At 44.5% G+C, this 14,607-nt stretch overlaps 1 protein-coding gene across 1 annotated transcript; it reads right to left on the bottom strand.

The window, feature by feature from the left end:
- Positions 1 to 4,622: 4,622 nt before the first annotated feature.
- DMRTA1 (DMRT like family A1) lies at positions 4,623 to 10,748 on the bottom strand. The gene is made up of 2 exons (XM_081845314.1): positions 9,760 to 10,748; positions 4,623 to 7,763 (listed from the first exon to the last, which is right to left on the bottom strand). The coding sequence occupies exons 1-2, from the start codon at positions 10,361 to 10,363 to the stop codon at positions 6,907 to 6,909; spliced, it is 1,461 nt and encodes a 486-aa protein (XP_081701440.1). The 5' UTR covers positions 10,364 to 10,748; the 3' UTR covers positions 4,623 to 6,906.
- Between the last annotated feature and the right edge of the window lie 3,859 nt (positions 10,749 to 14,607).

Genomic DNA, 14,607 nt, shown 5'->3' with positions numbered 1-14,607 from the left:
TCATTTATTTTTTTATTTGCATTTTCAAGAACAGGAACAGAGAGCATCTTTAACCCCCTCCCCCTCCCTCACTTGCAACTTCGTACCAAATGCAGCGTGTATACATATACCAGCCCTTGAAGCTATCCCAGAAACTCCAGCGGGTACAGAATGCTGCAGCGAGGCTCCTCACGGGGTCTCTGCCATGGGAGCATATTCACCCAGTGCTTTTCCAGCTGCACTGGCTCCCGGTGGAGTACAGGGTCAGATTTAAGGTGCTGGTTTTGACCTTTAAAGCCCTTCACAGTCTAGGACCCTCGTACCTATGGGACCGCCTCTCCCGGTATGCCCCACGGAGAGCCTCAAGGTCCATAAATAGCAACACCCTAGTTAGATTGGCTTCAGCCAGAGCCAGGGCCTTTTCAACACTGGCTCCGGCCTGATGGAACACTCTGCCTCATGAGACCAGGGCCCTGCAGGATCTGATTTCTTTCCGCAGGGCCTGTAAGACAGAGTTGTTCCGCCTGGCCTTTGGCTTGGAGCCAATTTCATTCCCTCCCCCTCTTTCTTTTTTCTTTTTCCTTTCTCCTCCTGTGATGAGGCTGCATTTTAATATTTTAATGTTTCAATATTTTAATATTGTATTTTAATCTTGTTTTTAAGTTGTATTCATTCAACTTGTTTTTATTATTTCTTGTTAGCCCCCCTGAGCCCGGCCTTGGCTGGGGAGGGCGGGGTATAAATAAAAATTGTTGTTGTTGTTGTTGTTGTTGTTGTTGTTGTTGTTGTTGTTATATCTCTTCCCTTCCACCCTTTTCCTGGTTCCTTTGCTTTTCTTCTACTCCACGTAATCCACATCTTTTTAATCCTCCAATTTGTTATCTATTAAAAACTCTTATCTATTTCAACTCTGCCGGATTCACTTGAGACCTGCTAAGCTATGTGTTTGTCTATACTGGTTCTTAAAATATTCAATAAACATTGTCCACCCCGCCTTATATTCCTTATCTTCGTTTTCTCTTATCCTGTTCATCAGACCAGTCAGTTCAGAAAACTCGAATATTTTACAATGCCGTTCTTCCTTAGTAGGTACTAGACTTGTTCTCCAATAAGATTATTGCTGCAGTGGTGGCATACAGTAATAAACTCTTGTTTTGGGGGGACCTCCGTTGTTATCATCCCCAAAATGAAAAACTCAGGTGTTTGGGGGAAAGTATTTTTAAGTATTTTTTTTTTAATTCATTGTATATAGTTTCCCAACATTCCTTAATTATTTTACAGGACCACCACATGAAGGGGCGGGGGGATCATTTTCATTAAACTTCCAACATTTGCCTTTTTCTTTTTTGGACATTTTCACCAATCTGTTGGGTTGTTAAATACCATCTGTGGGCCATTTTCTTTCATCGCAAAACATGCCATGAAATTCATATTCATCTTCCACAACTTTCCCCATAATTCATAATCAATCTTGTGACCCACATCTTGTGCCTGATTTCACAAATTCCTGTTTAGTTTCCCATTCCAAGAGCAGTTTGTACATTTTTGATAATACCTTTACATTTGTATATAATAGGTCTTTGGTAAGCTGATACTTTTGTTCCGCAAAGCCATTTTTCCTATCTATCTTAAGCAATTCGTTAATCTGATGTAGCTAGGGAAGAAAATTATGAATGAAACCGACACACATTTCAGTATCAAAGTGAGCAGTGTGGGGCTGACAGTCAGGTACAGATAATGTGTGGCACATTGCAAAGAAAAGACAGGGCTTCTAATAAAATGGCGAGACAAAACTCCAGCTCTTCTAAAAGAGCAACTGCATACATCATACTCTTTCTCCCCGGGGAAGGAGAAGTTGGCAGTGTGAGCTGACTGGCAGCTTGTCTTGGCTTCAACTCAGCCAACTCACACCTCCTGGAAAAAATTAACTGTGCAGACAAATGAAGAATAAATGAAGCAGGCTGTAGCATTTCCTGCACCAGCTTGGTGTGAACCATTGCTCCAGTTTTGAACACTATGTTGCTGTTGTTTAGTCGTTTAGTCATGTCCAAGTTTCGGGACCCCATAGACCAGAGCACACTAGGCACTCCTGTCTTCCACTGCCTCCCACAGTTTGGTCAAACTTATGCTGGTAGCTTCGAGAACACTGTCCAGCCATCTCATCCTCTGTCGTCTCCTTCTCCTTGTGCCCTCCATCTTTCCCAACATCAGGGTCTTTTCCAGGGAGTCTTCTCTTCTCATGAGGTGGCCAAAGTATTGGAGCCTCAGCTTCACGATCTGTCCTTCCAGTGAGCACTCAGGGTTGATTTCCTTAAGAATGGATAGGTTTGATCTTCTTGCAGTCCATGGGACTCTCAAGAGTCTCCTCCAGCACCATAATTCAAAAGCATCAATTCTTCGGCGATCAGCCTTCATTATGGTCCAGCTTTCACTTCCATACATCACTATGGGAAAACCATAGCTTTTACTGTACGGACCTTTGTTGGCAAGGTGATGTCTATACTTTTTAAGAACACAATAGTTAGAACCAGTTGGAAGAGAGCTGTTCAAAGGTAGACTGTGCCATGGAGGAAAACGACCCCTTTCCTCACAGTAGACAGCAAGGCCATCTCTTACTTGATCTGGAAATCAAACACAAAACCTAACACGTGGGACACCCAATTGGGTTTTTCGGGACCCTGCTCTTGGATTCCTCTGCAGATTTCTCTGCTTCATCTGTAAAAGAGGGCTTATGCTATATATAACAGTCAATGCCTGAAATGTTGGTTCACGTTTAAGCAATTTAAGAGAGCGGAGACTGTTGTGTTGCATTTGTTTCATACATGCAGAGACTTAAACTATCCTCACTGCAACTCTCTGCTCACTTCCTTCTCCCACTTATGTTAGCAGAAAGCGCTTGCAGAGAAATAAGAGGCAGGTTTCAGCCAGACGATGGCGCTGACCATGGTACTGTTTATAAACTCTCAGTTTTAACCGAAAGCGACAGCAATGTGGGGAGAAGGAAGAGGCCTTCAATTATGTGCTTTTTCTTTTTATCAAACTCATTCAATTTGGGATTTTCCCTTCCTAAGAATGCTTTCAGACTATTTTTTCAGGATAAGCCATTGTCTAAATATGTTCATAATATAGATGGATCGATCCTGTTGGAGTTCACCAAGTTATTTTTCCTAATATTTACAAAATTCACCACTAATCAGCAGCCTAAGATAGTTTTGTGAGAATAAAGGTTGCTATAATTTCTCAAAGAGCTTTGCATTTAATGGACTCTCGTTCCAACCCTTTGCATGTAATATTCAACCAGGCTAAGGTTTACCCTTCTGGATAAAATGCTGAACTAATGGCTGGCAACTCTTGTCTGTGGTTAATTTTAACTGGATCAAAAAATATAATCCCAGCTCTTATTGGTTTGGGTTTGCTTGTCAAACAAAAAACACACACCTCCTTTCATTGGTTTCTTAAATTGCAATGAACGTGAGCAGCCACAAGATGGAGATCGCTGGCTTTAGAAGCTAATTCGGTTAAAGAAAGATTTCCACAGAGCTATGAAATGAAGAAGTCCACAGTGTAAGGGCGAATCTGGACATTCATGAGGAAGTTTAATAAATGTATCACAACAGCTGTACACCAGGAACGAATATTCAGGTTAATAACCCACATTTTTCAACTGGCCCAAAAAGTCAGAGCAAAACTTGTGAATAGGGATATAAACGTAGGAATATAAACAGATTTAACCCTGGGTTCTCCGTAAACATGAAGTGCCCTGTGGGTAAGAGAAACACCATATTCTGGATTTGTTTACCACCCCCCCAGGAGGCCTGACTTTAAGATGACAGCATGGTAGCTATTCTGCTCCACATGAAATTCAGTCCCAGAAGCAGTTTGTCTGCAAATGATTTTATAAGGGAGGGAGAGACAGATGAACAAAATATTGCTAATACATCACCACCACTAAGTGAAAGTTTCCAAAACCACGTTCTGCTCAAACATAAGAAAGCTCTAGCCTGTAGATCACCAGTGGGCTATTTTTATTTTTATTTTTATTTTAGTTTTTCAATAGACAGAAAAGATGGGGAAATAAGCAAGCTTCATGAATACCCCTGCACAAACTATTCCACTGACTTTTTCAAGCTCTTTAAGAGACACAGAACATATAAGATGTATCCCTAATCTTTGTCTCAAAAGCTTATGTAAGATGTGGTACACGTAACACGATAAAGAGATTTGTTTTTTCAAAACGCATTGTAAACAAAAATGCTTAGTCTGTTTCATAAAACCTCTTTTTTTCATCACACCCTGGGAAATCACCATAGATGGAGAGATGGCTTTCATCCTACTCTGGAGATGGGTTAAATTCCTTATGTGCATATATTTTACTTTCAGGTAACTTTTGCAGGCCTTGCTATCTCTTTATCTCTCTGTATGGATGACAGAGTGAACGCCAAAAATGCAGAAAACTGATTGCTTTCATCAAAGAGTCCTGACAATCCCTTAACATGAACAGTGCTGGATTTATGTATAAATTAAACAAGCTATAGCTTAGGGCCCTACTCCCTTGGGGGGCCCCAAAATATTTAAAGGAAAAAACCTGGATGTACATTTCCAAAATATAAGATAAAAAACAAATAAAACATACAGCACAGTGTTTTGTGTTGTGTAGGGTCCTATTTTGTTATGTGCAAATGGTTTTAGATACCTATGAGGTCCATAAATTACCATATAGCATATATTCAACACAAAAACCAGTGACAATTTGTTGTTGGCAAAGGACAGCTGGACATATAAAGGTCCCCATTACCTTCAGTAGCTTAGGGCCTCATCAAACTGAAATCCAGCCCTGAACATGAATACTCTGCAAGTACAGTATATTCTCTGTATAGTCAACAGTCATTGACAATATTCACTTCTGTAAAGTCATAATTTTGGACCTAGGCATTTACGGTATATAGACGTTTCTGCCAAATGCTCAAATAACTCCCCACCCTACACAATTATGCAAGCAGAAACCATTTTTTTTAACTGCACCCTATCCCGCACAATCAGAGCAGTCACTTTTACCCATTTCAAATCCCCCTATCATTGCGTTCATCAACCATTTAAGGCATGGCACACTTATCTGAAAGCAACTCTGAGCAGACATGGTTTCTATCCAGGCAGCTTACTGGGCTACACATGCTAAGCTTCGGAAGCAGAAATTCTTCATGTACCTTCAGATCCTGTTCTGACAATGTATAAATAGTGCTTAGCACACTTGCTGCATTTGGATGAAATATGATATGGCCTCATTAGTTCTCTCCTACCCTCTCTCCTCTGGCACAACTGAGAAAAGGAGATCGGAAGACTTAAGTTTTGTTTTTAACTAGATGCAGTTTAGTGTTATGTACACACCTAAACAAATGATGGTTAGTCCTAACAATGGTTTGCTAAAACATGTCAAATGCAGACCATGGTCTATGATGTTGTCTTGTTTGAAGAAACCAACTGGAAGATTAACCAGCTGAGGGTTCAGTCTCATACCTAAACTGAAGTTAGTTAAAACTGAAGTGAAAGAGGACCAAAACATGAGGCTGATTCACACAATGCTAAACCTAAACTGAGCATTGCATCCAAACCAGGCCATTCTTGTATTTTTTTTCATGTTGGGGAACCAAAACCCACAACGTAAAAGAGTGCTTATGCACTGCTCCCAATAACCATACATTTAAGATCCTTTTTTTGAATCAAGTGTCTGTATTTGGGGGGAAATATTCCAATTTAAAAACACTGAACACATCAAATATCTAGGGAAAGGACAACAGGGAGTTCAACAGCAAATATGCATTGGATTTCTTCCACATTTCAACTTGGATCTTCACTCACAACCTCTTAAATGTCACTTTATTTATTTTTTTTCTTCCCCAAAAGTATAAACATGGAAAATATGTATACAAAAGCTCATCTTTAAAATCAGTGCTGATTTTAAATTATCTCTTAACAGCTGGTATTCTGGATTTTTCTCAGCTTTCAATCTGTTTTGTGTCAAAATAACGAATCCCATTAAATCCTTCTTAAAAAAAATAATAATAAAGCATTAGAAACTACTGATTAGCTAGAGGGGTAACAGTGTTAGTCTGTTGCAGCAAAAAAGACTAAAGGGACTTTGCTAGTTTAAGTTGCCACAAGATTCTTTGTTCTTTTTTGTTTATTCGCTCTTCATTAACAGAAGGCACTTCTTGGAACTTGGGCTTGTATCCAGAGCAGCACTAAATAACCATCAAATAGCAAAAGGATTTCCATTTGTGCAACGGGACTTTCTTCCTTTCTGCTCCCCCTGTGCCATCCCCAAATCTGCTCTGGAGTGTTGCGGGGAAACCCAGAATAGATTTAAATGGTGTGCTGGGAAGGAGTAGAAGGGGCGGGGGAGTGAAAACCTTGTAAAAAGGTAAAGGTAAAGGACCCCGCACGGTTAAGTCCAGTCAAAGGCGACTATGGGGTTACGGCACTCATCTCGCTTTCAGGCCGAAGGAGCCAGCATTTGACCACAGACAGCTTTCCAGGTCATGTGGCCAGCAGAACTAAACTGCTTCTGGTGCAACAGAACACCGTGACGGAAACCAGAGTGCATGGAAACAGTGTTTACCTTCCTGCCGGAGCGGTACCTATTTATCTACTTGCACTGATGTGCTTTCAAACTGCTAGGTAGGCAGGAGCTGGGACAGAGCAACAGGAGCTCACCCCATTGTGCGGATTCGAACTGCCAACCTTCTGATCGGCAAGCCCAAGAGGCTTGGTGGTTTAGACCACAGCGCCACCTGCATCCCTTGAAAACCTTGTGCCGATGCGGCAGCTACTTGAGAGCTGCAGTGGATACAAGCCACAAGGTCCAAAAGCAATGACAACCCACTTAAATAAGTACTACCAAAAAAAAAAAATCAAGACTTAATGCATACACTATTTGTGTTCTTCATTCAGTCTAGTGTAGATCTTGCTACTGACAACTGTGTCTTTATTGGGGAAGTAAGATGCATCTTTGATCATTCCTGAAAAGGAATAGTCCATTGCTGGGTGGAAAGGCAAGGCAGGAAACAGTCCTGTCCTAAGGTAGGATGGCATCATTCCAGGTAAGGCTCTCCCAGGTGGGGAATATGCCACTCTCAAAGGTCCAATCCCCAGTCTAGGGCTTAGACCATAAAGATTCGCCTCATTCCCAAAGGAAGCTGGACTGCTTTGTAGAGGAGAAAAGGCTGATTTATTGCCAAGTGCCCTGACATCGATTCCTAGGAGGCTAAAATCAGAGGCTCGCTGGAGGACGCTGCATCCTGGCAATGGTGAGGTTGCAAGTTCTTGCTTCTGTTCATTCACGTTCAGTATCTGCTCTATAGCTTGGACTATGTCTCCTCTGCAGAAATGCAGGACTCTCTCTAATCTGCTTTGCTTGTGGTCTGGAAAGACCTTGGTAAGGATATCAAGCGGGTCTCTGCGTCTTGAAGTGCTAGAAGTTGGAGGAGGAGGAGGAGGAGGAGAAGGGATGCTGGAAGTGGAAGCAACAAAGTCCTTGAGACGCTCGCTTTCATTCCCCGATTCCATGTCTGACGAAGACAAAGATGCTGAACTATCGGTGCCTTTTAATGAGTCGTCGGCCCCTGAAGGACAAATGGTCATCTCTTTACCTGAAATCTGTGGACCAGAAGAGTTCTCTTTATGGTCTCCAGTAGCTTCAGGGGAAGACTTCAAGGAAGGTATATGCAAGTAGGCTGCAGAGCTTCTTGGTTCACTGTAGGAAAAGCCGTACTTCTGAATCTTCTCTTCTGCAAAAGAAAATTAGACATGGAATCAAATACTCATGAGCTTATAAGGCACATCCAATATCCATGTCTCCCTCCTTCTCTCTCACAGCTGTGCATCATATAGAACAGGCATGTCCCAAGCCTGTCTCAGGGGCCTAATCCGGCAGTTTATCTCCTGGGGTAAAATCCGAAAAACAACTCAAATCCTAAAAAAAGGACAACAACTTCAGTTGGCCCTCATGCATGTTCCTTTGAAAAAAAGTTGGGGCACCCCCGATACAGAGGAATTAAAGTGAACACACATCTCTCTCTCTTTTTACTGGCATTATATATGCAATGCAATCCCTTTGGAAATTCTATTCATGAGTTAACATACTTAAGAATTAAGCTAATAGCACTAGGAGCACAGCCACACTTACACATGTTGAATGAATGAATTTATTAATACGGTCACAGACCAGCGTCAACATACACAATATCACAGATCATAAAAAAATATCAAATATACAAGGGACAATATGAATATAACAAGGATTTAAATATAAAAATTAAAAATTAATTGTTATCGTTCCCCCTGTAATTAACATTTGGGGGTTTGGTCATTACGGGCTACCACTTGCTTCCTGCGATTGATTGCAGACGCACAAAATTTAGCTACATTTAATGTAGTCTTGGGATTCTTGTCCTCTAGCAGTAGTTTTAAACTATGATATTCCAATTCTTTCCTAGACTTTTGCAAAACAGGTGTAATAAAAGTCAAACGTATATCCTCATAAAAACGACAACGTAATAATACATGGTGAAGCAGTTTCAACTTCCAACGAGCCACAAGGACAGACCCGTGCTGTGTATGGTTTACCCTCAAATCTGCCCTGAACTTACACATGTTGGATTTTCTACACAACTACCATTTATTGGCCCAGCACTGTATCCATTTATTCTGCACATATGGCAAGACACCCAAGCAGGGCTTCCCACGCATACAAGTGCAGCCATGAAACCTGTGTTCTTACTGCAGCTGGAAGTATAAACCTGAAACATGAAATACCCACTGAGATCTACACAAGTAACGACTCGTGGTTTTGCCAGTTTTAAAAAACTAAACCAAGGAAGAGAATCTGCCTTGCAAATAATAAAAATTATTAATACCAGCCCCCATTGCCTGCAAAAGAAGACAATAGCATTCCCACTTTATTTTTATGTAGTTCCTACTAGAGAAATTCCTGGTGGTTTGCACCTTTAGCCGCTACGATTTCCTGTACGAGGGACATATAGTAGGGTTTGTAATAAATAAATAAAAACTCAACAATTTTGTGGTCCGGATTTTTTACTTCTTGAAATATGGCAACCCTATAGATCCAACTTACTTGGCCTAAACAATATTCAGTTGAATGTCAGTAATTTACATCACTGATAGAGAATAGCAACTTCTGGCACCATGCCATAATGAATATACTACACATTGTTTTCAGTAATACTACATACTGTGCTAGGTATTATAGCTTTCCTAATGATAGGCTAATGGCCCAAACTTCAACATGTTTAGGAATCCAACTTCAATATACAGTGGTACCTCGAGTTAAGTACTTAATTCGTTCTGGAGGTCCGTTCTTAACCCGAAACTGTTCTTAACCTGAAGCAACGCTTTAGCTAATGGGGCCTCCTGCTGCCACCGCGCCGCCAGAGCACGATTTCTGTTCTCATCCTGAAGCAAAGTTCTTAACCTGAAGCACTATTTCTGGATTAGCGGAGTCTGTAACCTGAAGCGTATGTAACCCGAGGTTACCACAGTATGATGCTATGCATATGATGCTATGTATTTGGGAGTGTCATGGGAACACCGTAGATGTATTATTATTGAGACATTTCGTTCTGAATCTGCTAGACAGAGCCAGAGGATGATGACAGGATGGTGCCCTGCCTCCCCCAACCCACATTAATCCTGCCCCCCCCCCGCCCAGCATCAATCCCTGTCCCCACCCGACCCCGTCGCCGTCCATCACCCCCGCAGTCGCACCTCTTCCTCCGCGCGGTACCTCCGGGCAGTGGCCGTGGCGCACGGGCTCCCCTCCTGCGCTCGCGCTCCCCGGTCTGTCGGCGCTCCGTCGAAGGGCAGCGGCCGTCGGCAGCGGCGGCGACGTCTGGCTCCCGGCGCGGGCCTCGCTCTCCTCGTGCGCCTGCTGCCTCCGCAGCGCCACCTGCGCGGCCATGACCCGCTGCCGCTCGGCGATGAGCGCGCACTTGGCGCACGCACAGTCCCGCCAGCGGCAGAAGCGCTTGTGGCCCTTGAGCGCCGACACCACGCCGTGGTTGCGGCAGCGTGCGCACTTGGGCGTGCGAGGGTAGCCGCCACCGCGCTCCAGCCCCGACGCCCGCGAGAAGGAGCGGCAGCCGCCGCCGCCGCTGTCCCCCGACGGCGACGGGCCGGCGCTGGCAGCAGCAGCGGCAGCCGCCGCCACGGCAGCCGCCGCCGCGCGCACGAAGAGGCTCGGCGGGCGGAGGAAAGAAGGCGGCATGGGCACCCCCGACGGCACGGGCAGCGCCGGAGAAGAAGGGGGCGCCCTGGGCGACGAGGCAGACAGCGCCGGCTGAGGCAGCAGGGGAGAGTTGCCCGTCGCCATGGAGCAGGCGAGACGCGTGTCCTTGCGCGCCAGGCGCACGTCTGAGACTGGAGGGACCCGACGGCCAGAGTCGAAACCTCTCCTGTGCCCGTCGTGCGGGGTCTACACCGTGTGGGCGTCGCCTTCTAGTTGCCACGCCCATTGGCGCGCGGGGAAACGCCCCCGAGACGAGAGAGAAAGAGACGCCCTCGACGGGCGGGCGGGCGGATTGAAAGGCAAGGGAAGCCTTTAGCAGAAATGACTAGGAATCAGGATTTTTGTTGGGGATGGGAAGGTCTCTTGATAGGGATGGGGGCAGAACCTCAGTTTGCTATGTATTTTTATTGATTTTGGGGGGCAGCAGCCGCTCCCTGCCTCCCAACATGGCTATGCCCATGCTAGGAATGTTTCTTCAACTTATAGACCAGAGCTTTCCAAACTGTGTGCCGCCCACGACTTTGTGTGTCGGCTGCAGTGTGTAGGTGTGTTGCGCAAACACTCCTCACCAGAGGCATAGCTAAGGGGACGAGGGACACTGGGCACCACACTGCGGGGGGGTGGCACTTACCCCGGGGCCTGCAGCATGCCCGAGCCACACATCTCTCCTGGGAGTGATGCTGTGGCTGAGGCACCTGCCCAAAAGGACAGTGTGCTGCTTGCATCGGCCCACCGCCTCCCTCTCAGGATACCACCCTACAGCTTGCCCTGTCCTGGCTTGCTGGGACGCAGGTGGCGTGGTGGTCTAAACCAACGAGCCGCTTGGGCTTGCTGAACAGAAGGTTGGCGGTTCGAATCCCTGCGACGGAGTGAGCTCCTGTTGCTCAGTCCCAGCTCCTGCCAACCTAGCAGTTCGAAAGCATGCCAGTGCAAGTAGATAAATAGGTACCACTGTTACAGGAAGGTAAACGGTGTTTCCGTGCACTCTGGTTTCTGTCATTGTGTCCCGTTGTGCCAGAAGCAGTTGAGTCATGCTGACCACATGACCTGGAAAGCTGTCTGTGGACAAATGCCAGCTCCCTTGGCTTGAAGTGAGATGACCACCACAACCCCATAGTCGCTTTTGACTGGGGTCCTTTACCTTTTTTAACCTTTGCCCCGGCTTGCCCTGCCCCAGCCGCCTCAGGTGCCCAAGTGACTAACTACACCGCTGCTCCCCGCACTCCTCCCGGGATTGGAAAGGGCTTAGCTTGACCTCCAGTTTCCTATTAAAACTGAATTACTGTGTCACGAAAGGACGCGTGTCTAAAAAGTGTGTCACCACCATGAAAAGTTTGCAAAGCTCTGTTGAACACTTTCTGAGGTTCTCTGTTTATCTTGGGCTTACCCCTTGTCCAGCGCCAAATGAGTACCTGTGATTTGCAGGCGCAATCACAGCGCTTCGTTGGACGTGCCCCAGCTCCCGTTATTACTCTCCTCAGCCCCAGGGCAGTAGAGCCAAATGGTCAGGGCTGGTGTGTGGAAAAGCAAGCAAAGCTCTTCCCTGAAATCACTACTAATGTTTCTTGAACCTATAGACCAGTGGTTCTCCAACTTTTTTGGGCCAGTTCCCCGTTGGTTCCATAAAGTGGTCACACTATTAAAAAAACAATATTCAGAATAGCGGTTTGCAGGACCCAGTGGGGAAGGCAACAACAATAAAATCCAAAGCAGTAGCAATTAATTGCACGTTTATTCAAAACTCATCTATTTAATTCAACGTAATGAGTGAACTTGATCCAAGTCTGTCAAATTGACTTTAGTCCGTTAAAAAAAACTATTGCTATAATAATAAATGTTAATCTTTAAGAAAACAACTCTGTGCATATCTACTCAGAAGCATGTCTTACTTCAGTGGGACGTTCTCCACAAAGGGCCACCACAAATGTTGGCTTTGCTGCCACAAGCTGGACAGCTTCCCTTTGCAAATGCAGGTTGGTTACTGCGAAAAGATCCTGGATGTGTAAGTTGGCTGTTGTCTTAATTCAAAGTTGTGTTAATTGAGGACAGAGATCTTAGTGAAGAAGAAGAAAGTCAGCAGGCCGTGCAAATCTGAAGCCAACCAACTTCTGTTATTTTGGAAGGCTTCCATAAGTGAAATCGCAGGAGAATAACTTCGGAATTTGGCTTCCTTTCGTACTCCTTGTTAAGCATCCATGGGCTGTTCCACATCTGCTGTGGAAAACAGAGTGTCCCTGTCGCTTTGTCTTCAGGAATTGGCCAGTATTCCTTCTGTGGGAGACGCTTAGGGTGTCTTCATTAGCTGTTCCCCCCCCCCAATTAAAGGATCTGCTTGATTGGAAAAGCGGTTAGCCTTTCATAAGGAGGGCTTTGATGAAAAGGCAAAGCCACTTGCTCCATAGTTACCTGATGGGACACATCTTTTGGTTTCATGTCCCCCTTTTAACTTGTTCTTTTGTGAGTATAAGATCGTTTTCAAGAGCGGGTTGCCAGACCTCTGGCAGATTTATTGTACATGATGAATGACGGCAGGTTTTTTTGATGAATGACTTCAAAGTCAAGGGTTGGGTTATAGCACCAAGCAAAGCATTTTAGAAAGCTAAATAAAGCAAAGCCTGTACATCTAAATCGTATAGTATAGCTGCATGTGGCAGGAAATGGGCAATTTTAATATATTTCATAATTAATATGCTTAAATCTACGTGGTTCCTGAAATAAGTTTCTTTAAAATCTATAAGCATAGGTGAGTAAAGGATAACATTATCTAAGATGTTGCGTGTCTCTTTAAACGGCTTGGTCATTTCAGTGTGTTAAGCCCTAAATTTGTAATCTCAGAGCCAAAATAGATGGTACACAAAATGCACCCCAGGATACAGACTCCGCTAACCCAGAAATAGTTCTTCAGGTTAAGAACTTTGCTTCAGGATGAGAACAGAAATCGTGCTCTGGCGGCGCGGCGGCAGCAGGAGGCCCCATTAGCTAAAGTGGTGCTTCAGCTTAAGAACAGTTTCAGGTTAAGTACGGACCTCCAGAATGAATTAAGTACTTAACCCAAGGTACCACTGTACCTAAAACTCTCACTGAACTTTCTTCTGCAGTCCTCTCTGCTTATCTGATGGAGATCAAAAAGTGTTGCTTCCTTGTTGCATTGAAATAGGCTACAGAATAATCACTTTAAGGCCATTGTCACTGTTTCTGCTCCGTAACATTTTAGTTCTGGCATGATTCCATCCCAGCTTCTCACAACGTGACAGATCAACAGGCAACATAAAAGCACACCTTGAGTAAACATCAGCTTCATTTCCAGTGACTGCTCCATCCACTCTCAGCTTCTTTGTAACTTTTCACTCAAGCGTTCAGAGATGCCTGATGGGAGAGCTTGCAGGACCAGAAAGGGAACTTGACACATTCCTCTTACTTTCTCAGAAGACCACCTTGGATGTTTGCACACCAATCTCAAAACATCACCGGCAGTTGAGTGCTGGTGGTTTAGCTTTCTTCAAACATCCAATATATACTTACAAGACAGATTCCCCTGTCTGATGGCTGAGGGGAAATGGGTTGAAAAAAGGGCATTTCTTGCTTAAAGGCAGATTAAGAAAAGGGGGGAAAGAATGGAGTTACAAAGTTCAGATTCAGAAGCATGTCCTAGTTTTTATTACCACTACTTCAATATTTAGGCTACAGCCCTAAACACACTTTCATGAAAATTAGTTTCCATTAAGCTTAGAGGAGGCATATCATATATATATAGAGAGAGAGAGAGATAGTTTTATACCCGTCTACCACACCCCAAAGCAGACTCCTGGAAACTGTCATTTGCGTTTATTAGTAGTAGTAGTAGTATTATACTACTCTATACTCACAGGTTTCAGGGCGGTTACAACACAAAACCACAATTTAAAAACACAAAATACGTAATCAAAATCAAAACAAAAACAACCTAATAATGCTGAGAATTCTCTTCAGCGTCAAGGTATTTAATCGGCGTCCTGGGCCGCACTTCCCAGAGGTCCCTGAAGAAAGAGAGTACCAATATAACTACAGTGGTACCTTTAGATGCGAACAGGATCCGCTCAAAGACCTCTAACTCCCTCTTATTTGGTACAACATTGTCCTAATGCTAGAAGGATGTTGTTGTTGTGGTTTAGTCGTGTCCGACTCTTCGTGACCCCATGGACCAGAGCATGCCAGGCACTCCTGTCTTCCACTGCCTCCTGCAGTTTGGTCAAACTCATGCTGGTAGCTTCGAGAACACTGTCCAACCATCTCATCCTGTGTCGTCCCCTTCTCCTTGTGCCCTCCATCTTTCCCAACATCAGGGTCTT

Source organism: Podarcis erhardii (assembly GCF_964252035.2).
Source record: "Podarcis erhardii genome assembly, chromosome: 17".
NCBI classification, from domain to species: Eukaryota; Metazoa; Chordata; class Lepidosauria; order Squamata; family Lacertidae; genus Podarcis; species Podarcis erhardii.
The sequence above is the reverse complement of the archived record's forward strand: the minus strand, read 5'-3'. Positions and strand labels throughout refer to the sequence as shown.